The 27,855-nt window shown below is 35.9% G+C and overlaps 1 protein-coding gene across 3 annotated transcripts; it reads right to left on the reverse strand.

The window, feature by feature from the left end:
* Positions 1-1,689: 1,689 nt before the first annotated feature.
* Positions 1,690-27,622, reverse strand: CCNT2 (cyclin T2). 3 transcript variants are annotated; one of them, XM_070947189.1, is made up of 10 exons: positions 27,359-27,622; positions 23,867-23,948; positions 17,220-17,348; positions 14,630-14,690; positions 14,280-14,342; positions 9,770-9,815; positions 7,942-8,105; positions 5,271-5,341; positions 3,248-4,346; positions 2,990-3,149 (listed from the first exon to the last, which is right to left on the reverse strand). In XM_070947189.1, the coding sequence occupies exons 1-10, from the start codon at positions 27,565-27,567 to the stop codon at positions 3,085-3,087; spliced, it is 1,989 nt and encodes a 662-aa protein (XP_070803290.1). In that variant the 5' UTR covers positions 27,568-27,622; the 3' UTR covers positions 2,990-3,084. The 3 variants fall into 3 exon arrangements, 2 of the variants coding, with proteins under 2 accessions (XP_070803214.1, XP_070803290.1); XM_070947113.1 differs by having other exon boundaries at positions 1,690-4,346; XR_011600623.1 differs by lacking the exons at positions 2,990-3,149; positions 3,248-4,346; positions 5,271-5,341 and having other exon boundaries at positions 8,017-8,105; positions 9,454-9,815.
* Positions 27,623-27,855: the final 233 nt, after the last annotated feature.

Below are 27,855 nucleotides of genomic sequence, written 5' to 3' on the forward strand. Positions count from 1 at the left end.
CATGGTCAAGAGTAGACACTGAATTTCATTATTACCAAAGCAAATGTCCAGGAGTTAAGCCATCAGGTTATGCAACATGTTTTAGCACTTAACAATATTTATCTTTCTTGGGAGCATTCATTCTTCCCCAGAGTAAATTTCTTAACTATAGGAGTTAATAATATTATAAACAATAATTGATTATAAAATTCAGTAACTTTAGATATTAATTGTAAAGTGAAAAAGCAACTAGATCAAAGAATTAAGCCATTACAATTCCATACACCTCTATAAACTGCACTGAAAGTTACATGGAATAGACATCTACTGTGAGTTTGTGTGCCTAAAAAGGGGAAGATTTATATAAACCCCTCAAGCAAACATTCCAGTGTGCCACCTAAAAGTACATTCCAAGTGAAGTAAAATAATCCTTCCTCTTCCTCCCCAGTAGGACCCATTTTTTACGAACAGTTCTTGTATTCAAGCAAGTACTTATATATGAACATGTTAAGTAAAATTCTACAGATCTGTTAGAGTTTGATCAACGTCATAGAATTTGGATTCTTTATTTGCAGCTCTTCAATTAGGTTTATATCTTAAAGAGAATCCAATTTGAAAGAAAATGAAAATGTAAAAAAAATCCAGTCCATATATAGTAAATTTAAAGACCAGAGGAGAAAGGGCAGACTTGAATCCCAATCCTATGTGTTACTTGTGGAGAAATACAAAGGATTGGGCTCCAAGTATCTAAATTGAAGTTCAACTATTATTTCAACAAATGTAAAATTCAGGGGTTGTTTTTATTTAGATCTATAGCCATGTGTCCATTATATCTTCAAATTGTAATGGATAAAATGCATTCCAAGGCAAAGCTACAAGCTGGGAAGCAAATACTATGAGACTTTGTAAATAAATTTTATTTAAAACAAACATTTACTGGTTTGTCTTCTTCCTACTGGGAATCACAGTTTAAAACATTTAATCTTTCTTACACTGTATGTCAAAAGCTCTTGAGGATTTCATAGCATAAATGAGGTAGTGAAGAAAGTCTAAAAAGGCTTAAAATGCAACAATGCAGGATCAAATTTCACAATACAGGGTTTAAGAAATATTCTCAATATAAAAATTACAAGGGTGAAGAAGTAACAAGTATGGATGAAAGAGACTGAAGAGCTAAGGAGATTAAAATTTGAAGATACATTATTCATAGTGCCCATGTTAAAGTATTAAAAAGACACCCATAATTCAAATAAATGTATTCAAGTATGCAGTACAAAGTTTTGCATTACCGGCAACTAAATATTACATAGTAATTGATGCAACAGTAGTTACATTATTTTGTAACCACTAATTGGATACATGCTCAACAATTATCTAAAGCACTTTTAATGTCGCTAAAGGGCTTAAAACTTCAGACTTTTTTCTGAAATGTCTGTAACCAATTAGAGCATAAACTGTGCAACAACTGATTTTACCAAGTAGTGGATCCCTCTCAGATATGAGGATAACTTAACAAAATCTTTTAGATTTTACACCCAGTAAGTAACAGTTGCTACTGTACTGAATTTACGCTGAGGTAATTTCCATGCACTTAAAGTCACAGCTGGTAAAAATGGGACATCAGCTTGGAACAAGAACTCATCAACATTTACAACAGTAATTTGATTTTAAAAAAGGCAGGTGAATGAAAACAGTAATATGACACAGCCATAAAAATGTATACTAGTGGTTTAATTGGAGAGTGATTATTCAGATCTGAAAAAACAACCTCCATTTTCATTACTACAATCACAAGTACAATTCATGTAGCACACGTGACAATTATTTTATTGTCTGAGATAAGGGAGAAGTTGGTATACCAATAATTGTACTTATTTATTGCAAAGATAGTATTCCACCTGTAAAGAAAATGGCATTTTATTCACATAGCACACCTTTTAAATTCAAAATGTGGCATTCTGTATGAAATGCTAATGGAAAACAGTGATCCCTGTCCACTAATAACTTAAGTTTTAAAAAAAAACTTACTAATGTCACTATAGAAATTTTATGTATTTCAGCTCTTAAATCACGTTAATCTATATAACCATTATTAACAGCTCTGTGTGTCTATTACTGCATCAAGCCAAACATTTAAATGCACTTTCACATCAAAAGATTATTATATAAACTTTTTTATTTTCATTCCCCCTTCTGAAAGTTACTGACATTTCAGCACTCGATTGGTTTATGACAAATTGAGGCCCATGCCATTTTCACATTGAGTGGCTGGGGTCATCCTGCCATGGTTGTTCATCCACTTCCCACCAGCACATGATTCCCCAGGCAGTGGATGGCGTTCAGGAAGTGGCTCCCAAATAAGGCCCAACGTTTAACATGAAGTGCCACTGAGGTTTCTTCCTTATCGATGCTGACACAAGGGAAAAAGTTAGGTACACTGGTTATACTTACAAGCAGCTCCAATCCTGAGTTATTTATGGTATATCTAAACATACAAAAATGTATGTACAATCTCTCCACTTTTTGTTGTAAACATTGTCAGTATACTTTACATATCCCTTCTTTGAAACATGCAAATCATACATACAGTATAAATACACAAAAAAAAATTACACTCATTCATTCACTAAGCAACAAAAACCGTGGCTGGCATAGTCAATTATAAATAATGCATGAGGCATTCCATACAGCTAAAAGCAGCCATTTAATCTACTGTTCTTAACTGTGGTTGTGGAAATACTGTGATTTTGCACCTTCTGTATCATTAGAGTATTTATAACACTATCATATGTGGAGACAGGCTCATTTACTAATCTCTTCAGAGTGAAAGATAAAGCAGCACTTATATATATATACATATATATATGTATAAATTACATATATATATCTATCTATATCTATATAAAGTGGACAACAGCTGCTGGATTTGCTCTTCTTAGACGATGATGAATTTTTGTCTAATATTCTTAAATTAAAAAAAAGGGAAAAGGAATCTAAACAACTGATTACATATTCATTCCTTGGGCACTTAACAGTGAATCCAGCATGTCGAATGTGTCTTTGTAGTCCATATGCTGGCTGTTTGTACTGTACTCGTGACTGGCATCAGGACCGTTCTCCACTGGGTTCTTGTCCAGTTTCACGAGGGTGCTGAGATGTCCGTAGCCCACCTGGTATGTGACATGGGGAGGAGGGGGTAAGGGAAGGTTAAAAACAGAGTTGAGAGAGGATACATACTGCTTAACAGAGGAAGAACTAGATGAACTACCTGAACTTTTGGAACTTTTGCTCATTTTGGAATGATGGTTGTGAGAAGCATCATTGCTGAAGAGCTTCTTTCTTGAAGAGCCGGAACTAGAGACACTGCCATCGGAGCTCAAACCAACAGGACTCCTCAGAACAGCTGGGGTTAATCCGTCACTACCATGTTTACTGCTGCCACTATGCTTGTGACTGCCACCGTGGTGACGGTTCATGGAATGTTCCTTGTGCTTTTCCTTGCTAACATGGGGACTCGAGTGCTTGCTTTTCCCACTTCCTTCATCGGAAGAACTATGCCTCTCTGAGGAAGACACTTTGATTTTCATTTTCAGATCTTCTTTAGTGGCATTTTTTTCAGTGGGAGGAATGGGTATCCGCAGTTTGAGCGAGCCACTTTTGTCTTTTTTGTCTGGCATATATTTTTCAGGTTTCTCTGCACCCCCAATAGGAATTTTCATTTTAATAGGGGAAGTTACAGAACTGCTGTTTGCTGATGTGGGTTGGGTGTGTTTTTTATAGGGAGGCTCGGATCCCATGTAGTGTTCTCTTATATCCAGTTCTAGGGTTTCCAGCTTACGTTTCTCTCTGTATTTATCCAGTGACATTTTCTGAGGCATTATCGCAGGTGCAGAGGCAATCTGCCCATGTTTGTTTCCTGCTTTGTGGGCCATAGAGTACTCAGAGAGTTTGTCGGCTCGATGATGCAATCCAGAATGTAACTGCAACGAAGAGCTTGGTGGATAGTTGATGTTGAACTGAGCACCTGGCAACGAAGTCTCCTGTTTCTGAGAATACAATTGCTCTGTCCTCGTTTGTTCTTGGTGCTGAGGCCATTCTTGGTGTGTTGACAAATTATATGAGGTACTTGGCATTCCTGCAGCTAATATTGCCAGATTATCTTGACTATCTTGAACAGACATATTTCCTGAGTTCAAAGGAACTGGGGCAGGAAATGTGGACGTTGATGGTTTTTGGAAACTTGCATTTGCAGATACACCAGCAACAGCATCCACCAAAATGGAATTCTGAACCAAAGAGGAGCCGAGAAGAGAGTTTTCAGATGCTTGGCCATCTCCTTTAGGTTTCTTAGCAGCCTGCTGATTAGCCTGTGCAAGAACATATGAGTAAGTCAGTATCTATTCTCAACTGTACAATCTCCAAGGACGTCTCAAGTTCTATGGGGGTTACACAGATCCCAAAGAGAGTAGAATGCGTAAGCATAATGATTACCTATGCTATGAACAGAGAGGCTAGGATCCACATTTGGAAAACATTATTTGTACTCTCTCCCATTCCATTCCATTGCTCCTCACACTATCTTTCATACTGCTTCCCAGGCCCTATCCTAAGTCCTGCATTTTGGAAAACATGGGGAAATAAAGAATTTCCAAGTATCATTTGCCAGCCCTCTTACTTTGGTGTGAGCACAAATCTGCTTATACAGGAAACTCTCCTTCCTGGTGAGCTAGATTACATGGACATGTTCATATAATCTTGTTTAATAGCAATATGGAGTCCTTCGCCATTATCATCATTTAGGATGTTTTCTTCAAATTACCAATCTAGCCTACACTTCCTGAAAGCGCATCAGTCGGAGGGGGCCCAGTTATATTCCATATTCCACCAATGAAGAGAAACAAATCATTTAATTTCATTGCCATTTTTGCTTCACACTTATTTAACACAGATTGATCCAGAAAATCAAGTAGTTTTAAGAACATCAAGGTTCACTTTAAAATTTAAGGGGGAATACCATGTATTTATAAATAGAAGCAGATTCCAATTATCGAACGGAACCCTGGGGGAAGAAGACAGACCCTCAAAATCTGCCCAGCAGGTCTCTTAACAAACAAGCAGATAATTTAAATTTATAATTTAAATTTATAGAAAAAAGGAAAGTGAAGGAAAACATATAACGTTGGATTCTATTTAGGATTTGTCCAGAATACTTCAAGAAAGCTAAAGCAGAACATCAAGGCCCATATATTAACATATTAGTAACAACAGTCTTTACCAAGAGAGATTCTTACCCTCCAATTTCGAATTCTCTTTAGTCTACTAGGAGTTTTCTCCAGTATCTGAAGAAATTCATGTGTTAGCTCTGTGAAAGAAAATAGATGCAAAATTAATGTATTTGAATTGTTAGCTGAAATCCTTAAGTGAATTTTCAATCTAAGAAAAAAATTAGACAATTTTATTATTGATTAAAAGTGTTTCTATCTATACAAAGCAAGCATACACAAATTAATGTTTAAGACTTACTGTTAACTATTATTATCTCCTCCCATAAAAGTTTACATATGACAATGCAATGAATGAAAGGAAGGCAATTTTTTCTAATACATACTATATGAAAAGTGGACAACATGTGACGCATATTAGCTCTCCCTTCTGCACCCCAAGGTTTCAAAATTAGGTATCACTGGTGCAATATTAGCCTGTTTTTCTTGTGGGGCTTTCCCTCAAGCAAAATTTGGGTAATTTTTGAGAGGCTTCTAAAATGTTGGCTATTCTCCTTCCATTAATATCACAGCATCACCATTTCCCGCAGCCCCCCCTCCCCAAAATATTGAGAGGTGGAGCTGCAAGTCCTCATGGCTCAAACATTGATCACACCATGTTAAGGCCTAATATCACTTGTTTTATCATAGCTTGATGTTTGAACCCAATTACTGGTGTGTCCTAATGCAATATGGGAAGCAGGACATTATGTCTTTTTATATAAACACTACTAAAATGTACTCTCAGTAATAAGCATTGCATTTACTGTTTGCTTTGTATTAACAAGATTCTTCATTTTTACACAACGTATTTTTTCAAATACTAGAAACTATAGAAAAAAATTACTTAGATTTCTGTAGCCTTCAGAAAATTAAAATTCTGAAATACTATATAACAAAACAGAACATATATGCAACATTAGTACACAATACTAACACAACACTGTGTCTAGGAACGTTGTTTAAGAAAATTAACTTATTTTTATGCTAAAGATGTAATAAATTACAACCAACTTTGGTATGTGTGTTATGATCTTGACAACTTGTAATACCATATTGGTTAAGAATTACTGATACGGTGAATCAGATTCTTCAAAAGCAGGGGGTTTTTGTTTTTGTTTTTTATATGCCGCCCTTCTTCGAAGACTCAGGGCAGCTCACAATGCATTAAGCAATAGCCTTCATACTTTTGTATATTTATACAAAATATACTTTGTATAAAAAGCAGTTAATGATTAAAATGTCAATATTCTGTTAAATTATATCCTAAACCTCTGAAATCTAACAATATATGAAGAATGTTGACTAGTACTAGGACTATGGAAAAAACTGAATTATATATTCATGGAAAAATGTCTATATTCCCGAGTCTAAATGCTGGCTTAAAGAAATTTGTTAGCTTCGGAATTCATTTTGTATTCATGGAGAGACAAGACTGGATAATATAATTCCTTATCATCTAGGTTCAATTCATTGTTTAAAAGTTGAATTACAATCTGCAGTTGATAATTCCAGAGGAAAAAGTTCCAAATATATCAATGCAGAATAAATAAGAAGGCAAAACTTGTCTATCAGGACAGATAGTCATTTTAATTAGACAGAAAGAGAAAAGGATAGCTTATAGAAAGAATGAAATTATGACGTATCCTTAGCGAGAGAGGGGTTTTTTGTACATTTATACGGCCACCCATCTCACAAAAAGTGACCCTGGGTAGCATACAACAACTTTTTTTTAATTTCTGATTTTCTTTCTTATTTATACATTATTCTTCCTCATTTTTTTTGTTTCTTTTCTAATATTTGTACTGTTTTTATATTGTTACAATTTCTTAGGTAGGTAGATAGGTAGGTAGGAAATAAATTTCACTCTCCATTTTCTTACGTTTGAAAACAGACCCTTACCGAGCCCCAGCTCCCAAAAAAACTTTTCCTCCCCAAATGGCCTATTTGACAGTTAATTGGCACTGATAGAACTATTACTTGCTAAACTTAGATGAATGGTTCTGAGAATTTACATTTTAATGGATTGCCTAAAATTAATTTAATATTTTTTATTAGGATGTCCTCTTGTGCTGCAGGTGGCAACTAACTGAAAGGGTCAGCAAAAGATGATAGAATATCAAAACACTTTTAGTCAGATGGCCACGACTTACTTCCTCTCTTGCTAAATCTGCATCTACTAAACACTGAACTTTAAAAATGACCATTAGATGATTATGGTTATCATAAAGTTCAAATTTTCTGCACCTTTTCACTTGGCTAATAGGCTTGTTCTGAATCTGGTATTTCATATAATTTAAACCCAGAACAGATAGGGTTTTTTTTACATTTAGTTTTGTAACTGTATCTATACCATCATCCCACTGATGCAATCACATCATCTGGCAGAATATTTTCTCTCCCTTCACAAATGTTCTGCAGAAAGTTTGTGATCTGAAATCTGAAGACAGCATAGATGGTTATGGAAAACTCCACTGCACAAGAACAAGCCAACAGCTCAATTGGACAAGCCCAAACATTCTTAATTAAACTCTAGTAAGATGGCTCACATTACATTCCGAAAGATCATACCTTAGTCTTCAGGAAACTAAACACAATGTATAAATTAGCCAATATCACCTTAATATACTTAATATTAACACAGCGTATCACAAAGCAGTTAATTATTTAAAAAGGATGTAGGAACATTGGTATTACTTACCATCAAGTAATTCTAAAGTTACAGAAGCATCTACATATTCCCACCAATGTTTTCCATCTGTTGATACGGGGATTTCCCAGTTAGACCACTTGCAAGCCAAATGTATACATACACATGCTATCACAGTTGGCTTGTACTGAAGACAAAATGTAGTAAGGTGCAGACTGTGGTCAGGAATGTTTCATAGTAGAAGAATAAGTGTCAATCATGGAAAAGACAAAAAACAAGGGGAAAGAATTTGTCAACATATATTCAAGGCAATTGTTATGGATAGTAATTTTTTTTGAAGTTTCAAATTTTGGATTTTATATTAATGCTTCTCGAGCTAAACACATGGAAATATTCTGTTTACATTTAAAACATACATCTTAATATTGAAAAAAGCCAAAATATTAATGCATATAACATTTTTTTCAAAAATCAGCTCATCTAAATTTTACTGCATCGTTGTTGACGTTTTATTTTGAAAGTCACTGAGATAATAACTAAGCTATCAAGGAAGGAAAAACCGAATTTTTATCTTCAAATACAGCCTGGAAATATAGAATGTATTAATTGCTATTGTTTAAGAAACAATAAATTTATGCCAATTTTATATTCTAAAATAGCCTTGAAAAAGGTTAAAATAGCAACTATATATCAACCCGTTAATTTCTTTTGCCCAAATTATGTGTATACCTCTGTTCATGCATTTTTACATATAATAATGTTAATCTTATTCTTTAAATAATATCTATCATTTCAAACACTCCAAAAATAGCTCTGGAGAAGTCACCAAGGTTTTCCACCTTTCAGTCACACAACTACTGTAACGTCTTAAAATAATCAGGTGACATTTAACACTGGAGCCACACTTTCATTCACCCCAACTACTTTAATGAAATTTGCGGATTCTTTTTTCCTTTTTATTAAGTTTAATATCTTAATTGAATTCAAAGTTCCCAGGATATCTCATTTTCCTGCAAGTTGTTTTTTCTTATAATTTTCCAGATGAAATCCTTAATCCCATTTTAATTTCTGCTACATACATGTTAATCCACTTCTAGTTCTGTTTTGTTTTCTTCTTTCATTGTCTTAAGGCAGAAACACTAAGTTAGAAACTAAACTATGGTATTCCCAATTCTTAAAAATCTTTTACCCACAAAATTACCAAATGAATTACTATGTGTTTTATGCTGTGCTTGCTCTGCCTTTCTCTTCTGATATGTTTACCAAGATTACGTTGATTTTCGCTGCTATATTTTATTTTGATTTAAGTCTGAAGACTCACTGGACAGTATTTGACCAGTTAAGTAGTAAATAGGACTTTAGAAAAAAAAAGACAATAACTCCATTACAGAACCAGATAGCTTCTGCAATGGGAAATATTTAAGCTGGTTCTAATGTATCTAAGAACGTATTTTAACTAATGCCTTAATTTCATTTTTTTTTTAAAAAAACAAACTGATATTTTTATTAAGAAAAAAATTGCCATTAACTACAAGGGTAAACTAGAAACATCTTTGTACTTACCAAAAAGCTCGGATTTCTAGGTTAAGTTTATCTCTCTGTAATCTTTAGCTGCTATTCAGGCTACCAATTTTAGACTTATGCACTCACAATCGAGAAAATGCCACCAGAAAGCACCACTACACTTCACATCGTGCATTTAACCCCTTTGTGCCGTTAGGCCCTTGTACAATACACCGCACTGCAAACAGGAAGGTACCACCACAGTAGACAGCCCAGTCGCCTGTTGCAACAAGGGTTAGACACAGGTAGGGGGCCCTGCAGTAAAGGAAGCTATAGTGTGCTACAACAGTGCAACAAAGAGGTTCAGGATAACAACCTGTTGGTAGCCATGAAATAGGATGTCTGTGCCAAATCCTTGCTTGCTGTAAGAAAGAAAAATAATTAGCCATCAGTAACAAGGATTTAATTATTAAAATGCCATGTATGTGATGCTCAAAAGCTTCCCACTTGCAAAAATAATTACTCAATACTGCACAATATTGTCACTCTCTCCATTAAGAAAACTAATTGCTTCTTTAAAACTGAGGTCAAAAGAACACATTCTCTTATCTCACATTATGGCTAAGACAAATTACATGTTTCTGGTAAATCCACAAATATTTGCATAATTTCAGGCTGACATGTCAATTATGTAATTGCTTATATTATTCAATCCACAGAACAAATGCTGCCAATAAGGAAGTAAATGTAAACAGTACATTCAACAGAAGATTCCCTTTTGCTTTCAAAGGAATTCTCTGCCAGTGATGGGGAAAATGCCCTTGTGCATTCAGTGGATATTGGAATACAACGTAAAATTAAAGTCAGGATTATACATGCTAATCTCTCAATGCCTTACTTCTTTTTATAGCAAAGTCTCCCAAAAAGGCTACATTTAGGGATGTTTCAGTTCAAATTCAAACTGAAGTGTATTCTAATGTTATTAACTTCAAATGTGTTAACTCTGAATTATATTTAATGTAAAAAGGATTTTTTTAAAAGGACCAATAACGATGTTGCTGTTAACAGACTTGACTTCTATTTAGGCAATGAAAATGCACTTCGTCCTTTTTAAAGATCCTTCTCTATTGCCTGAGTTTTGAGTGACCAGGGCAGGCCTCAAACAGGTGGAGGGAAGGACTGATGGAATAACTAGTTATGCAAACATAATTGTTTGTTTCTCATGAATTCTGTATATACTAAAAATTAAGTGCATATTTTATATATACCTTTTACAGATAGTCCTCGACTTACACAAACACAATTGAGCACAATATTTATGTGGCTAAGACAGCTGTTAAGTGAATTCTTTATGACATTTCTTGCCAGAGTTGTCAAGTGAGTCACTGTAGTTGTTAAGTTAGTAACAGGGTTATTAATTGGCTTCCCCACTGACTTTGCTTGTCAGAAGATCGCAAAGTGACCCTAAGACACAACAACTGTCATAAATATGAACCAGCTGTCAAGCGCCTTGATCATGTGATTTTGGAGATTCTACAATGGTCGTAAGTGTGAAAAATGATGTCACTTTTTTCCAGTTGCAACTTCAAACAGTCACTAAATGAACTGCCGTAAGTCAAGGACTACCTGCATATTCTTTTTCTTAAAAACATTTAATGGGTAATTGGTAACATTTCAGAGAAAATTAAATAAACATGAAAAGTGACATTAACTCAAGAAATTAAATGCTTGTTGAATTAAAAACACCTTCATGTCTAAGTATTAAGCAATCATAAGGGACAAAAAAAATCCTTAGACAAGGTGGGAATGTTCTACAAATCTAGAAATCTTAAGCTATGGATAGATCAGAAATAATAGTAATAATAATTGATGTGTCACTGAGAAAATTCAAGAGATTTATATTTCCGATTAAAAAGCCTAGAAGAGAGCCTCTGCATCAAATATTAAAACTTGAAAGATAATTTAGTATAGCTCTTCAATAATCTGGATTTAAACCATTTATGTCCATGTAAGAAAATAGCCAATATTTTATACCTAGGTTTGGAAATTTTACAATATGAAAATCACATGAATTTAAGACCATGGTGCTTTAAAGAGCCATGGTGGTGCAGTGGTTAGAACACAGTATTACAGGCTAACTCTGCAGGAGTTGGATCCTTACTGGCTCAAGAAATTCTGGCTAACACAGGCCCAGAAGAGGAGACTTTTCTACAGCAACATAGTACCCCTCAAAATGAGGTCTGCCCCTACCCATCCTTTTGGCCTTCTGTAAGAAAGAACCTTAAGATCTGGCTCTGCCAGTTGGCCTGGAGTCTAAATGGGAAGTGTTTTCCTGGAGGTGGTTATAAGATTAAATCCAAGTTCTCACCTCCCTACTCCATTGTAAGGCTCTCCTATTTTAGCTACTTTTCTTAATCTTTTATATTTTATCAGATTGTAAGCCACTCAAAAGTTTTGTGATTGTAAGATGGGTGGCAAATAAATAAAATAAAATACATGTATTTATAATTAAAAGAAATGTTAACGGTTGCTAATGTCTCCTGAAATTAGTTACATTTGATTATGAATTTTCAATTTTCTCTTAAACAGGACATTCAACAAAAAGTATGTAAAAAGTACATGTTATTTCAAAGTGCTACAAATTATACTCACAATTTGCTTATGAAAACTATAAACTCCCTCAAAAATGACCAAATTCTACCGGTGGGCGGTAAAATAGCCTATATGGATCTTTTTGGAAGAATTTCAAGGTCAAAAGACTAAAAAGACTGAATAATTAAAGCAGACTGTTTCAGATTTAAAACTGAGCTTTCACTCAACATATGCAGCATTTCACAGTATCCATCCTACTCTTTATTCCGGTTATTCTCCTCCATTAATTCCAAAACTGTCACAAGGAATCAGAATACCACGAGAATGGCTAGAATACCATCAACTGCATTTGAAGCCCAAGCTTGGGTGTAGAGAAGAGCAAAAGGGCAGTGAACACCTGTAGATAACCCTATGATTATCTAGCAATATGTCCCATTAAATTCAGTGAGAGCTGTTACTCGGTTATTAAAATGAAATCACCATGGTTTAAAGGTTTTCCATGGCATACTGTATTATTAAAAAAGTGTATTAGCCATGTTCAGAATCTGAATTCTACCAATGCTCAGCTCATATTAGTGCAGTGAAAGATTTTGTATTCATATTTACTTGAAACCCCCCCCCCCCCATAGAAAGTTATGCTTTTTGTGGCACGTAAACACAATAAAAGTCTTGGCTAGGCAGCATTAGAAGATTTAGCATATCATATGTTACTGAAGGGGGATCAGTGTGAACATAAAGTCAGTGACTATTGATAAGTATAAAGAATACATTAGATTTTTTTTTCTTTTTTGGAACTATCCTTTTTTTTTTTAAAGTTTAAAGATTGTTTTGTGGATATATAAAATAAAAAAATAGCAAAGGAAAAAAAAGCACCATCCTTTCCCCTTCAATAAAAACAACTGAACAGTTTTTTTAAACTTATGTTTACTTTTGAAATAAGACCAGATTTAATGCTTTTATAAATCCCCATATACAAAAGCAGGGAGTTGTTATTATTTCTCTCTCAAAATTCTCCTAAAGTGATCAGTACATGAGCTGCTTTTTAAAGAGTTTTCTTGCAACTGACTATACCATTTATTTCAAATTAAGGGAAGATTTGGCATTTAGTTGAACTAATTCAGACATGTTTCCAAAATCAATATTAGAAACATCAGTGAATTCTTATTGTATTTCTAAATAAGAAAGATCAAAATAAGATAGGTGCTTATTTCAATCTCTAAGAAAATATTCGCAAAACATCTACTATAAAATAAGAACAAGTATAAATCAGTGCTGCCACAATCCAGCATTAATTTACACAAAGCTGCAGTTTTCTAATGCAGATATCACTTGAACATATGAGTGTGATAGACATTAATGAAAGATGACATATCACACCATTACTTTTTTCCTTAACAATGATTAACATTCAAATGAATGAACATGATAGTTCTAGAAATGGATATTTTTAAACATACAAATATTTAGAGCAATTAATACATTTGTGGATGGATTAACCATGGATTAACTGGCTGATTTTATACAGCATACCAAATTGCAAATCACAGTTTTTCAACTAAAGTGACTGCTTTATGTTTAATCCTTTGATACTAAGATTCTGACCTGGGGTGGGGAATAACCTATATGTATATTAGATCAGTATTTCTCATCCTTGACAATCTTAAGATGTGTGGACTTCAGCCACCAGAATTCCACAGTCAGCGGGTTGTCAAGGTTGAGAAATACTGAATCAGGCATTATTAAAACTAATTGAACTGATTAGAAAAAAAACCCTAAACAATGAAAATAAAATTCACTGCAAAACAAATATATACAGTTGCAAACAATTCCAGTAATAAACTTTCTATGTAGCAACAAGCAAGGTGAAAAAAAGTGGGTTTGGAAGCATATTTTCTTATCCTGTGGTATTACATGAATGTTACGAAGGACTAAAGACTAAAAATATAGTCCCCAGTAGCTGATTGCCAGAATTATTAGATATACCAAGACATCCATATGCAGGACATGAGCACAATATGTAAATTTACTTTGGTATTCAAATGTTATTTTGGATTAAATATGCTTATTTCAGAACTAGCTGTCAATTTTGAGTTTAGTAACTTTAAAATTGAAAAAAAACCACCTATAATTTATAATTCTTTAATTTTAAGCACATTTACTGAACCAAGAAAACCAAAACTTATTTGAATATGTTTTATTCACAAGAATAATATTCCACAAATAATTTAGTAAGTTACACCATCATTATCTCCCTTGTGAGATGGAAAAAAAGAATCAGTTAAATAGTTACTGACCTCTCACTAACTGCGTACATTTCACAACATCTGTATGTGGATGCTCAATGGTAATCTCAAAACCTGAAAAATTAAATGTGTTATTTCACAAACTATATTATATGTTCTCATAACCGTATCTTTAAATTTTATTCAATAATCTCATTAAGTCATAAAATATACATTGATTGTATTGGATACTTTCTGAACTAATAAAAAAATGTACAATGTACTAGTATAATTCTGAGAGACATAAATATATATTTAAAAGATAGCTTGTGTTACCAAGGCTCCTCTTAAACATATTAAACAAATAGGCACTCTATTATTGGAAGTACAATGTAAGAATCATATGCATTTACTATGCTTACCTAAAGTTTGAAGCATTATTGTTTCAAGTATAACCAATTCCTGGGCCTGCTGAAGATATGCCTAAAAATTGGGAAACAAATTCTGAAATATTAATATAATTTTAACATGTTAATAGTAACAAGAATGATTTCAAAAAGACTGATGGGCTTATTTTAGGTACATTGTTTGATCAGATCACAAAAACTGAAGCAGCTAAAAATCACAAGGACAGAAAATAGAACAGTTTTAATTGAAAAATTTGTTTTTTCCAAATACGTACAAGTAGTCCTCAACTTACCAACACAATTGGGACTGGAATTTCTGTTGCTAAACAGTGCAGTTGTAAAGTGCTTAGTGATGGGAATCCAGTGCTAGCTGTTGTAATTCCAAACACATGGACGTTAAATAAACACATGGACGTTAAATGGGAAGTGGAGAAGTCCCAAGTAAAGAGTGCAGGACTGTTGCATGGGAATGGGGAGGGCATGGAGGTGTGTGTGTGTGTGTCCAAGCTCAGGTCTCATGAATTGGAGGAGTGCTGTGGTGCTGCACAAGGTCAGGGAAAGAATATGCCGTAGCTCAGTGATTTTTTTGGAACACTGTGGATCTGGGCTCCAAGAAACCCCAGAGCTGTAGCAATTACCCCTGGAAGCCTTAGCTGCATAGTGCAAAGTCCCTAAGGTGCACTGTAGCAGTGCAGCGCAAAGCAGCCACCATCCAGGAGGCCCCAGTATGGTAGTGTCCTAGAAAGTCCCAGCAGAGCTGCACTGCATTCTGAGATCCTTGTCACCTACCATTATTTCAAATATTACTTATGGTTTGTAAACTGAGTTTTAGATGTTAAAAATTTCAGAAAGACAGGTTTTACTACACTGGGTGATTTCCTTCAATCCTCAGTGGAAGAAGTTTCATGTAAGTTTAAAACTTAAAAAAAAAATTATTTGGAAAACAAACAGCAAAAGAGTGATTAAAATGTTAGTTTTGGAAAGCTTTTACATGGACAAGGGGGGAAAATTCACTTGAAATAGGGTTTTGAAATAATTTTGAGAATACTTTCTGTGGTTTTTAAAAATCTTATTAAAAATATATAATTCAAATATAATTTGAAGGATATTTTGTAACAATGTACCAGAAATTTCTCTTAGGATTGTTTGATACTATAAAATAGTATCAAAACAAAAGATACAAAAGAATGCATGAGCTTTTGAATGAGAATCATCTTTTGGAGAGAATCAGGTTGCTTTGCATGTGGATTTAAAGGGTACAAAATAATGATGCTGACAAAGATGCTATACAGGTCTTACAAATGAAACCGGCTGATGTTTTAATAGCAGAAAGGTACACACAAATAATAAACAAGGAAAATGATTTGGATATGTGGATTTCAAATAAGATAACTTAGATAACTTTCTTAGTTTGGATTTGCAAGATATGTGTTACACTTTTAAGGAATTTCTGAGAAAAGATAAAGAAATCAGCTTTTGGGATATTACTTAATAAATATCAAGCAGATACTTTTTGTTATATTTTTAGAGAAAGTGATAAGTTCTGGAATTAAAATTGAAAGGAAACGGAGAGGATAAAAATTTAATTTGTAGGAATGAAGGGATTAAAGATTAAAATTTTCAATATTATTTCTAGTAGCTCCTGATACATTTTTTCTTAATTAACTCTGAGTAATGAGGCTTTAAAGATTTGTTTATATACATAAGACACGTGAAAAGGATTTCTTTTTGCTGTATTTTATGAGAAAAATAAGACACTATAAAATAAGGGAAAGAAGTACAAAATTTATTTATTTATTTAAAGTTAAAATATATTGTTATTTCTTATTTTGTTATTTCTAGTAATTCTTAATGGACATTTGCTGATTAAGATTGAATGATAAGGCTTAATTATTTGCTAATAGATAAAAGATGAGATATGGGATAAAGAGATTTTTGGCTGAAATGTTAAGAAAAGATATTAAGTTACTTAAATTGCTTCTATTTGTCATGATAAATAGGGAAGTCATCTCTTTCTTTTACTTTTTATATATTTTACTCCATTTCCCCCTTCCTTCTTCTTTCTTTGCACTTTTTACATTTTCTCAGTTTGTATTAGTTTTTTTCTCTGTATTTTTAAATTTCAATAAAAATTACTATTCTGAAAAACACACAATGCTCTAAAGACTTTTCATTTCTTTACAACTAATACACTTTAGTATTAATGGAGATTGACAGTAAATTAGAAGCACAGAACAAGGAAAAAACTTTTTTTACAATTTTATAAGTTGTCACAGAAAATGTAAATGATAATTTACTATTTTATTTTGACAAGATTCCCCTTATTGGAAGATTTTCCCCAATGAAAATTATATTAAGTCGTTTCCTGATGATTACTGTGATAGCCTATTGCTAATAATTTTTAAGAATGGTAGAATGTTAAGCAGAAGTGCATTACATTTGCATTTAAATTTCTCAAAAAGGAGAAACAATAAACAAATATATTTTTTGTTAATTAACAATGAAAGTGAAAGCATGAAAACCTTTCATTTGAAAAAGAAAAAATAGGCAAATCCCTCTTCTGATTCATAGACTGAAATCAGATTAAAGCTCTATATAAACATACATCACTCTTTGTGTCCAGCTGGGGCTCTAGAGGATGAAGGCAAGCATGTGCTACTTTGATAACATGTTCAAGTTTCCGTGGTTGTTCTTCTACTTTCGCAGCCAAAAATAATGCAGTAGGAGAGATAATCTGTGGGTAGAAAATGCACTGTTTAAAACATTATTACAGCATATGCTTTGTAAGATTAGTTACTACTGATCACTAGGAGAATCTTTAAGTATAATAATACTGACTTGTAAACATTGAAAATTATTGTATGTCTCATTTTTATCAGGTCCACCTGATACGCCAGTTGCGTCCCTTTCTGGATCGGGACTCCCTACGCACAGTCACTCAGGCACTCGTCACTTCCCGCCTGGACTATTGCAATGCTCTCTACATGGGGCTCCCCTTGGGGTGCACCCGGAGGCTCCAGTTGGTCCAGAATGCGGCTGCGCAGGGGATTATGGGAGCGATGGGGCGCTCCCATGTGACACCTCTCCTGCGCGAGCTGCACTGGCTTCCGGTGGTCTTCTGGGTGAGCTTCACGGTGTTGGTGACCACCTTTAAAGCACTCCATGGCTTAGGGCCGGGGTATCTACGAGACCGCCTTCTGCCGCCAATAGCCTCCCACCGACCAGTTCACTTGCACAGAGAGGGCCTCCTCAGGGTGCCGTTGGCCAGACAATGTTGGCTGGCGACCCCCAGGGGGAGAGCCTTCTCTGTGGCGGCACCTGCCCTCTGGAATGACCTATCCCCAGAGATACGCATGATAACAGACCTCCGGACTTTTTGTCGGGCCCTGAAAACTCATTTATTTCATCTAGCCGGGCTGGCTTGATCCCATCCTTTCAGTTTTAATTTGAATTGGTTTTAACTGGATTGTTTTAAATTGAGGGCCGAAAGTATTTAATGTCTTTTAAACTGTTTTTTTAAATTTTATATGTTATGTTTTATCTCGGCTGTTCACCGCCCTGAGTCCTGTTGGAGAAGGGCGGTATAAAAATAAAATAAAATAAATAAAATTTGTCAGTTAAAAATATTAGACCAATTGTACTTTCTTCCAAATATTTTCAACAGAAGTGAAGAATCAAAAGGCACATTTATTTTGGCTTGTGCTCAATGCAATGCTGATCATAACCAATGCTGGTTTTATTTAGATTTTCAATGTGCGAAGCAACAATATTATTTTAATCTTCATCTTGTAGCCAGTAAATTCAATTGCCGTCTGGGACAAAAATTCTAGTGCCTAAATTTGGAATTTTAAATATTCCTTCTCATGTCAAACTCTCTCCAACTAATACCACTCTTAATAGAAGACAATTAGCTTTATCTCATGGATAGACCTTGGAGTTCTTGGTGCTGAGCTTCCTTCCTGGTACCTCAACTAGGTAACATAAACTGTGTAGCCAATGAAATATTTGCATTGAAACTATGTAGGGCGATGAAATATTTGCAAACAAGCTCAGAGCATGGAGATCACTCTTTCATTGGCTTCCTCTTAAAAGTGAACTACGCTGTAGTGCAAATCAATAGCTAGAGGTGGTATAATATTATACCAGCTATTATACCACCTCTAACCTACAGCTAGATGTGATATAATATTAATCCATTGATTCTACTGGATTCCTTAATACTTTTTAGTTCTTTGGGCATATCTCTAAAAATCAGGGGACAGCCTCAAGATATTGTTGTATGTTTTCATGGCTAGCACCAATGAAGCAGTGATGAGCTTTCAGGCTGGGTGACTGTGGTATAGTTTTCTTTTGTTCTGATGTTTTGCTAGCAGTTGTGCCAAGTTGCTAAGAGGTATATGACAAAGCAGTTCCCACTAACTCTGCAGATGCCAGCCTGAGTTGCTGGAATAACATCAGAATGAAAGAAGACTAGATCTCGACTATCCAACCAAAACGCAGCACTGCTTCAGCCTTAAAAGATGTTTTCCCATCCCTAGCTCACCATAAATTCCTCAAATTAGAATCATATGTGAATCATCCAGAAAAGTTCTATAGGGCTGACTTTTCAACCTTGACCTTAACATAACATAAATTCATCTTCTAATTTGAGGCATTGTGTTAATTTGAAATAGCACAGGCAAACAGCATCTAGCTTTATTACATCTACCACAGGCTACCAGTAAAGTTTTCAAAATGCTACACAGGATCATTTAGGAACACTTCCCATGAAAACAAACAGGCTGAAGTTCTATCTACAGAATTCTCTTCTGGTAGACTTTTTTCTTCAGGCTGATTGAATTCACAAACTGTTTAAAAAGCTGTCATGACCTGGTCTACCCCTAACAGTAAATTGTAGGTCTTGGTTTACAAACCACAAAGATTGGGTTCACATATTTTGGTAAGCAAAATAAAAAAAAACCTTATTACAATTTAATTCAGTAATTGTCAACCAGGCATCATGGACCATAACTGGTCTAGGTGGGATGCAGATTAATTTCAACTTTATGTGTTTAAAATTTACCATGAATGAAACATAAGAAGTGCTTTGTTTTTTAAACAAAGCTGTTTCTAATGTGGTTGGATCCAAGTACTTTGACATTGGTAAATTTGCTTAATTCAATGTATGAATTTAGCTAAAGTGAACTGCTGCTATAATACAGTGGGGCAAAAAAGTATTTAGTCAGCCACCAATTGTGCAAGTTCTCCCACTTAAAAAGATGAGAGAGGCCTGTAATTGTCATCATAGGTAGACCTCAACTATGAGAGACAAAATGAGAAAACAAATCCAGACAATCACATTGTCTGATTTGGAAAGAATTTATTTGCAAATTATGGTGGAAAATAAGTATTTGGTGACCTATAAACAAGCAAGATTTCTGGCTCTCACAGACCTGTAACTACTTCTTTAAGAGGCTCCTCTGTCCTCCACTCATTACCTGTATTAATGGCATCTGTTTGAACTTGTTATCAGTATAAAAGACACCAGTCCACAACCTCAAACAGTCACACTCCAAACTCCACTATAGTGAAGATCAAAGAGCTGTTGAAGGACACCAGAAACAAAATTGTAAACCTGCACCAGGCTGGGAAGACTGAATCTACAATAGGCAAGCAGCTTGGTGTGAAGAAATCAACTGTGGGAGCAATAATTAGAAAATGGAAGACATACAAGACCACTGATAATCTCCCTTGATCTGGGGCTCCACGCAAGATCTCACCCCGTGGGGTCAAAATGATCACAAAAATGGTGAGCAAAAATCCCAGAACCACATGGGGGGATCTAGTGAATGACCTGCAGAGAGTTGGGACCAACGTAACAAAGACTACCATTAGTAACACACTACGCCGCCAGAGACTTAGATCCTGCAGTGCCAGAGGTGTCCCCCTGCTTAAGCCAGTACATGTCCGGGCCTGTCTGAAGTTTGCTAGAGAGCATTTGGATGATCCAGAAGAGGATTGGGAGAATGTCATATGGTCAGATGAAACCAAAGTAGAACTGTTTGGTAAAAACACAACTCATCGTGTTTGGAGGAGAGAGAATGCTGAGTTGCATCCAAAGAACACCGTACTTACTGTGAAGCATGGGGGTGGCAACATTGTGCTTTGGGGCTGTTTCTCTGCAAAGGGACCAGGACGACTGATCCGTGTACAGGAAAGAATGAATGGGGCCATGTATCGTGAGATTTTGAGTGCAAACCTCCTTCCATCAGCAAGGGCATTGAAGATGAAATGTGGCTGGGTCTTTCAGCATGACAATGATCCCAAACACACCGCCCAGGAAACGAAGGAGTGGCTTCATAAGAAGCATTTCAAGGTCCTGGAGTAGCCTAGCCAGTCTCCAGATCTCAACCCCATAGAAAACCTTTGGAGGGAGTTGAAAGTTCGTGTTGCCCAGCGACAGCCCCAAAACATCACTGCTCTAGAGGAGATCTGCATGGAGGAATGGGCCAACATACCAGCAACAGTGTGTGCCAAATTTGTGAAGACTTATAGAAAACGTTTGACCTCTGTCATTGCCAACAAAGGATATATAACAAAGTATTGAGATGAACTTTTGATATTGACCAAATACTTATTTTCCACCATAATTTGCAAATAAATTCTTTCCAAATCAGACAATGTGATTGTCTGGATTTATTTTCTCATTTTGTCTCTCATAGTTGAGGTCTACCTATGATGACAATTACAGGCCTCTCTCATCTTTTTAAGTGGGAGAACTTGCACAATTGGTGGCTGACTAAATACTTTTTTGCCCCACTGTATATTATGACCCATCAAGAATGTTTTATAACTGCAGCTGAATATAAATGTGATAAATATTATGGTATATTTCCTCAACTGTCATAATCCATTTTATAAGGAGTTTCCTCCTGAAGATGGACAAGCAATTCCACCTGGTATAGAATCTACAGACTGATTAGGTATATGTGATTATTATTCACAAACTCTTATTATCATTGGATTTATATTCTTCTTTTATTACTTTATAAGTGATTCAAGGTGATAAACATGCCTAATGCTCTTTCCTCCTCCTATTTTCCCATATAAAAAACCCCGTGAAGTGGATTGGCTAAGAGAGAGGGACTCACCTAGTTGGCTTTCATGCCAAGGCAGAATTAAAACTCATAGTCTCCCAGTTTCTAGCCTGGTGCCTTAACCATTTAGATCAAGCTGGTTCTCAATTTTGGTTAATTTTTATTTAAAGAGCTTTAAAGTAATATGCAACTTATACATTCACAAGTACATATAGTATATATTTCCAATGAATTTCACTTAAAGAAACATTGGCTCCAATTCTACCATAGATACAAGGCAGATTTATTGCTGATAGCATCTAATTTGTAACATTTTCCAAAAAATAATTCTGTATCAAGATACTTTAATTCCATAAAAACACGCTACTTCTCCTCACAGTAAAAATTAAGATTTATATACTGCTTCACAGCCCTCTCTAAGTGGTTTACAGATATTGCCCCCCAAAAATCTGAGTCCTCGTTTTACTGACTTCATAAGAATGGCTGAGTCAACCTTGAGCTATCATGATCGAACTTCTGGCTGTGGGCAGTTAGCCTGAAATAATGCATTCTAACCACTGTGTTACCACGGCTCCTCCTATAGTTATGCTTACCTTTACTGAAATTCTAAATAGTTGATTATACATATACAGTCCCTATAGGTTTGCCTCTGTTCACTGCTATCAAGATTTAAGTATTTCAAAAAGATTTTTTCCCCCAAAATTTTCTCATGAAAACGTATGTGTTTTAATTTTTAATCACTCATAAATGGGCTCATACACAATGCATTGTGATTTGTTTGCGGCTAAATCAAATGTATCATCCCAGCTATTTTAATTCCACAGCCTGTCTGTGGAACTACAGATATAGAAATTGAGAAGAATTTCTCATTATACACGAGAGCTACTTTGGATCCCAAAATATAACAAAGTTTGTGTGTCAGTTTCAGCAACCACATAAAACTCATTTATTCAAGTCATGTATTTTTTATTGTAATGTACTTCCTTTACTATTAACATATAAGCAGAAAATATTTGACCAATGAGCATTTGCAAAATAACTGCTGTAAACGAGGAGGGTATGGCTAGCCTCAAAACTCCAATTTATTAGATGGCAATTCTTCCCACCTATGTAACCCTCTTAATAACTCTTATCATTCCAGCCTTCTAGCTCAGAACAGTACTTGAAACTAAAATGGTATCTAGAGGTAGAATTCTGTATCATGAGAACTTCCTTTTAAAAAAAACACAAGGGAACGTCCCAAACATCAAGTTGCTTGCAATTACATTTTACCAGATTACATTAAAGTCCATTGTGGTTTTTTTTTTTTTTTGTCTAAAGAATATCTAGGACTATTTTGTTGTTGTTAGATTAGGCTTTTAGAAAATACCTTCAGGGTGAAGTGCATCTACTTCAAAAAAGCATGCTACACTGAGATTATCATTACTAAAGAATCTGCAGTTTAGTCTGAACTACAGCCTTTATATTTTCATTGCTAACCTGGTAACTTCTGGAAATGCTAATATGGTTTACTTTTAGTGGACTTAATAAGCAGCATCCCATGAGAAATAAGTTCATGAAGCTGAATAATGATTCCCAAAATCACATCCCTTTTTAATTTTGTGCAAAAGTAAATTTGAACTAGGCTTTAGCTTCTTTCTAAAACATATGGATGTTATTTCTATAGCACTGACACAAGTTGAATATAGATGTTAAATCTTTTATTTCATTGGTTTGGGATATGGATTTCTGATTAACCTCTCTGTTCCCAAATGCTTGTTGACACCAAACTGGTTTCTATAGTCTGTAGTTCTTGGTTTACAAAAGATGTGATTTAGCGATTAATAATAATAATAATAATAATAATAATAATAATAATAATAATAATAATATAATATAATATAATATAATACACACACACACACATATATATTAAAAAGCTATTAACCCATACCGATATATCTTGTTTGCCCATTATGTATATTAGCAAATTGTAACCCTGATAAAAACAAACCTTTTAAAAAACTCTTCTGGGAAACTGTCCAGAACACATTCTTTCTTATCACAAAGAAGGTACTATAAATAGCTTATATTACAAAACTAACACATCCCCCCAAGTTTCTAAAGCCATGAATCACAGGATAATAATATTTCAAAAGCCACTTCCAGTTACATGTTATGTCAAGTTCATACTTACATTTCTATTGAATTTTGTGAATGAATGGTGCATATAAAACCTGTGCATATAAACAATTGCGGTGTTTATTGTAAGTTGAGATCTTAAACTGTGTCAAGGAAATACTACAAACGCATCCTCTATTTTAACTGTTTTATGTTTTATGTTATGTACACTGACAGAAACCCTTGTTGAGATGAGTGGCTATAGAAATAAAAACAAATATATCTTGCATTCAGCTGCTCTGTAAAAAAAGTTTTGATTTTTTTTTCAAGTTATCGATTCAAATATAATTTTCTTGGGACTGAAGAAGTTTGTTAAAATAGATTTCTCTAACACAGGAGTGCTATCTGCAAAAGTCTTCTAATCAACTAGGACAGGGATCCCCAACCTCCAGGCTGTGGCCCACTAGTGCCCCCTCCCCCCCAGTTCAGAATTGGGCTGCAAGGGCAGCGGGCAAGTGCACCCGCTGCTTGTGAAAATGGAGCTGAAAGCATGCATCTATCACTCTCACAGGATCATCCCCTCCCCCCATCGGTCCATATCATCCCCTCCCCACACTAGGCCACGAAGACGAAAAAGGTGGAGACAGCTGAACTAGAACAAAGTCTGGACAAAAGAAAAAAGAAAGACAGCAATCTTCCTCATTGTTGCCCCTAGGCAGTGCCCTATGCCCCAGAAAATCCATTTGGGGGGGGGGAACTTCCAAAATGGTGTATACAATATTATATAGACATTACACATTCCTCTTCTATAATAAAAACATTCTGAGAGGAACTCTATGCTGCCCACATTGGCAAAATAAAATCTGGATCCAATTCAATGATTATATCCAATTACACAAGTTTCTGTCTTCTATGCCCCAACTGAAAAATCCATTCAGAGAATAAAAAGGTGTCCATGAAATTTTTGAAATAAGTGATGGAAAGTTACAATGGTGATACAATTGTGGGAAATCAGGCTGTAACAGGAAAGCATCCTTAGGATTGGATTAGGACCTCCCTTCAAGCACTTTCAGTTCTGAGTCACCTATGCCTGGGGGTGAAAGGGACTGGAAAAGTTGCTGCCACCTTGCAGTATATAATATAAACCTGATTTATCCTTCCACACTAGTCCTCTGGTGAACCAGGAGAGGACTTAAGGGTAAATCCTCACACCTTTGGTCTGGCTAAACTACCAAAAGGGAAAACAAATGAAATTTCAGGGAATCAATTGCTCAGCTAAGCTGAGGTGGGCCCTAGAAGGCAGGCAGACAACTCCAGGATTTAACTATAAAAATCCACTTTATTATAGGTGCCAAAAGAATATAAGGTTCCACAGACAGTGTTAAATATTTAAAGCCTTAATCCTAATGCAATTCCAACTGCAGCCAAACAACTCATTGTCTAAGGTAAGCTCATTGAAGTTCAGCCAACTCTCTCAAAAGGCACCAGTCCTTTTTCTACTGAAAACCTGTTAGAACTCCCTTTTCCTTTATTGGTTTTTAGAGATCAGGCAATTCCCTCTGGGCAGATAAGGCTTGTTTGTGATTTAAAGGGCCAGCTGCTCTCCACTAAAAGGCAGATGCAGTTTGTGCTAATGTTACACAGTAAACACTAATATTTTTTAGAAAATTATTTTTTTCCATAGTGCCATTTTCAAAAACATTATTCTATAACCTGAGTTTTAGAACCACATCTTGACTTAGCATGAATGCTGAATTTTTAGAACTCAGGTTATTCCACTTCAAAAGCTAACAACTTCAGTGTCTGTTACAAAATGTTGGCTTTTAAAATTCAGCATTCATGTTAAGTCAAGATATGGTTCAGAAATAATCTTCTGTCAACATCTTGTGTACTAAAAACTAAAGTAACTAAAGAAACTATCACCACAGTTATAAAAACTAGAAAATGTGTTAACTTTAAACATTAAATATTCACAAAGTTTATTTAAATAAATCCATTCTCCTTTTCAGTTGTTACTACTTTCACAGATTTCACAACCAATATGTGAAATGTCAAATAACAAGTTTATTTCTAAAAATGTTGCAATGGATCTGCACTGTGCAGCTTTGCATTACATGAACCATAAGAACTCCAATTGGTATGAAATCTCTCAAGTTGAGGCAACTTTGATGATTTCATGGATATATCTATGCAATTTTCCTGGCAACAGTATGAAAGTGGTTAGTAGCTGCCTTCTGCTGGGAATTTATTACTTGCCAATAATCTAGAATAGTACTCTGGATTTTCTGGCAGTGTTTCATCCAAGTAATAACCAGATCCAAATATGCTTAACTTTTGAGATAAGCTTACAAGAGTCAACTAGATTGGCTCTGCAGCTATAGAATAAAAAATTACTAGCAGAATTAATTTTATGATAAACAACAGCTATCAGCTAATACTTGTTTTAGCAAAATATTGATCTAAATTAGATTAGCTAAAAAGCTGTTAAAGTACTCTGATATCTTCATTACATTTCATTAAATATGTTCTGGCATTTATACAAAACTAATTCAATCTGCATTCAGAACTACAGAAATTACGATAGCAGTCATTCCTTACTTCAAGTTCCTGAAAAACTATTGAAAATACCAGAGAGGTTATATTTTCAATTTTATTACTCTAAAATAGCAAAAGTTCTATTTAATAACCTTATTTTTAATGACCTTTGTTTTATTCTCCTTTAAAACATTTATATGCCGTTTCCCATTTAAAACAATTCCTGGATGAAATTTCCTTTCCCATCGTTCACATCAAATGTCTCAAAACGGGCATTTGGGGGAAGAAGAAAAAAGTAGGGAAAAACTGCCGCCTGTTCCTTATTCTGACACCAAACTTTTTATCCACCACATGAAGCAAAAGCATCAAATCTCTTTTAAGCTTGACCGACTGAGATAGAGGGCATTTGGGGGGAGGAGGAAATTTCGTTTAATCAACGAAAGTTATTTATACAGCCCCTATTAAATCGCAATTAAAAACAAAACAAAACACCGGTCTGGAGAAAGAAAAAAGAAAAAACCAATTATTGACGGTACAAATCTGAGATTACCCATACCCTGTTTAGCAGCCATTATACAACCACGATCCTTTTGCAATCAATCAAGCCGAAAAAGGCACCTGGCTAAAACTCCAACCGCTCCTCTCCCCCTCGAAACCCGTGCAAGCGAAGGGAGTGGGGTAGGCTAAACAAGCCAACTCGCGCGTGTCTGCGTGGAAAAACTTAAAACCCACCCCGGAGCGCAACGGAGGCAGACAGGCGCCGAAACTCGGCTTCGCTTTTTCCTCCTCGACTCCCAGGGGAGCCTGTGGCGCCTTCCCGACTCTCCCCTGAAGACGGGAGCGCAGGCCGAGGGGTGGAGCCACAGCAGGCGAGGCCTCCCAGCCTCGCCATCGGGCCGGCCTTCCGAAGGAGCCCCCGGGACCAGACCTCACACCCCCCCCCCCTCACGAAAGGCTCTTCCCTTCCCCCGCTGACTCACTCCCCCGCCCAGGCCTCCTCTTTCCCCCGTTCCCGGCCCGCCGCTAAGGATACACGTTGAGGCGCTGGCCCATATCCTGGATGAGATTGGCCGCCTGCTGCCGGTAGGAGAGCTCTTTGTCGGCCTCGACGCCGCAGTGGCGCGACGGCGTGTTCTCCAACCGTTCCCGGCTGAAAAACCAGCGCGAGCTTCCTAGGCCGCCTCCGCCAGGTCCGCGCGACCCCGAACTCGCGCCAGGTCCGGAACTCAACGCCGCCGCCATGACACTTCCTCCTCCTCCTCCTCCCGAAGCAGCACCCGCCGCCGGCGCGCCCGGCTCCTCCTCTTCCATCGCGGCACCTCTCGCGAGAATTCAGTCAAAGCGCGCCCAAACCGGGTCTTTCTCTCCCTCTCGCTCCAATACTCCGGCTTTAATAAACCATAGAGTTGCAAGTTGAGGAGGGGGCGGAAGGAAAGGCTGGCGGAAGGCTACTGTAGTGCGGTTTTAAATAGTGCCCCTATCGAGTCGGAGGACGTCCCCTCTGACGCTGTTTTTTTTCTCTATAGCGGC

This window comes from Pituophis catenifer, unplaced genomic scaffold (genome assembly GCF_029215685.1).
Source record: "Pituophis catenifer annectens isolate HBS135680 unplaced genomic scaffold, rPitCat1.0.hap2 SCAF_1, whole genome shotgun sequence".
In the NCBI taxonomy this organism is placed as follows: Eukaryota; Metazoa; Chordata; class Lepidosauria; order Squamata; family Colubridae; genus Pituophis; species Pituophis catenifer.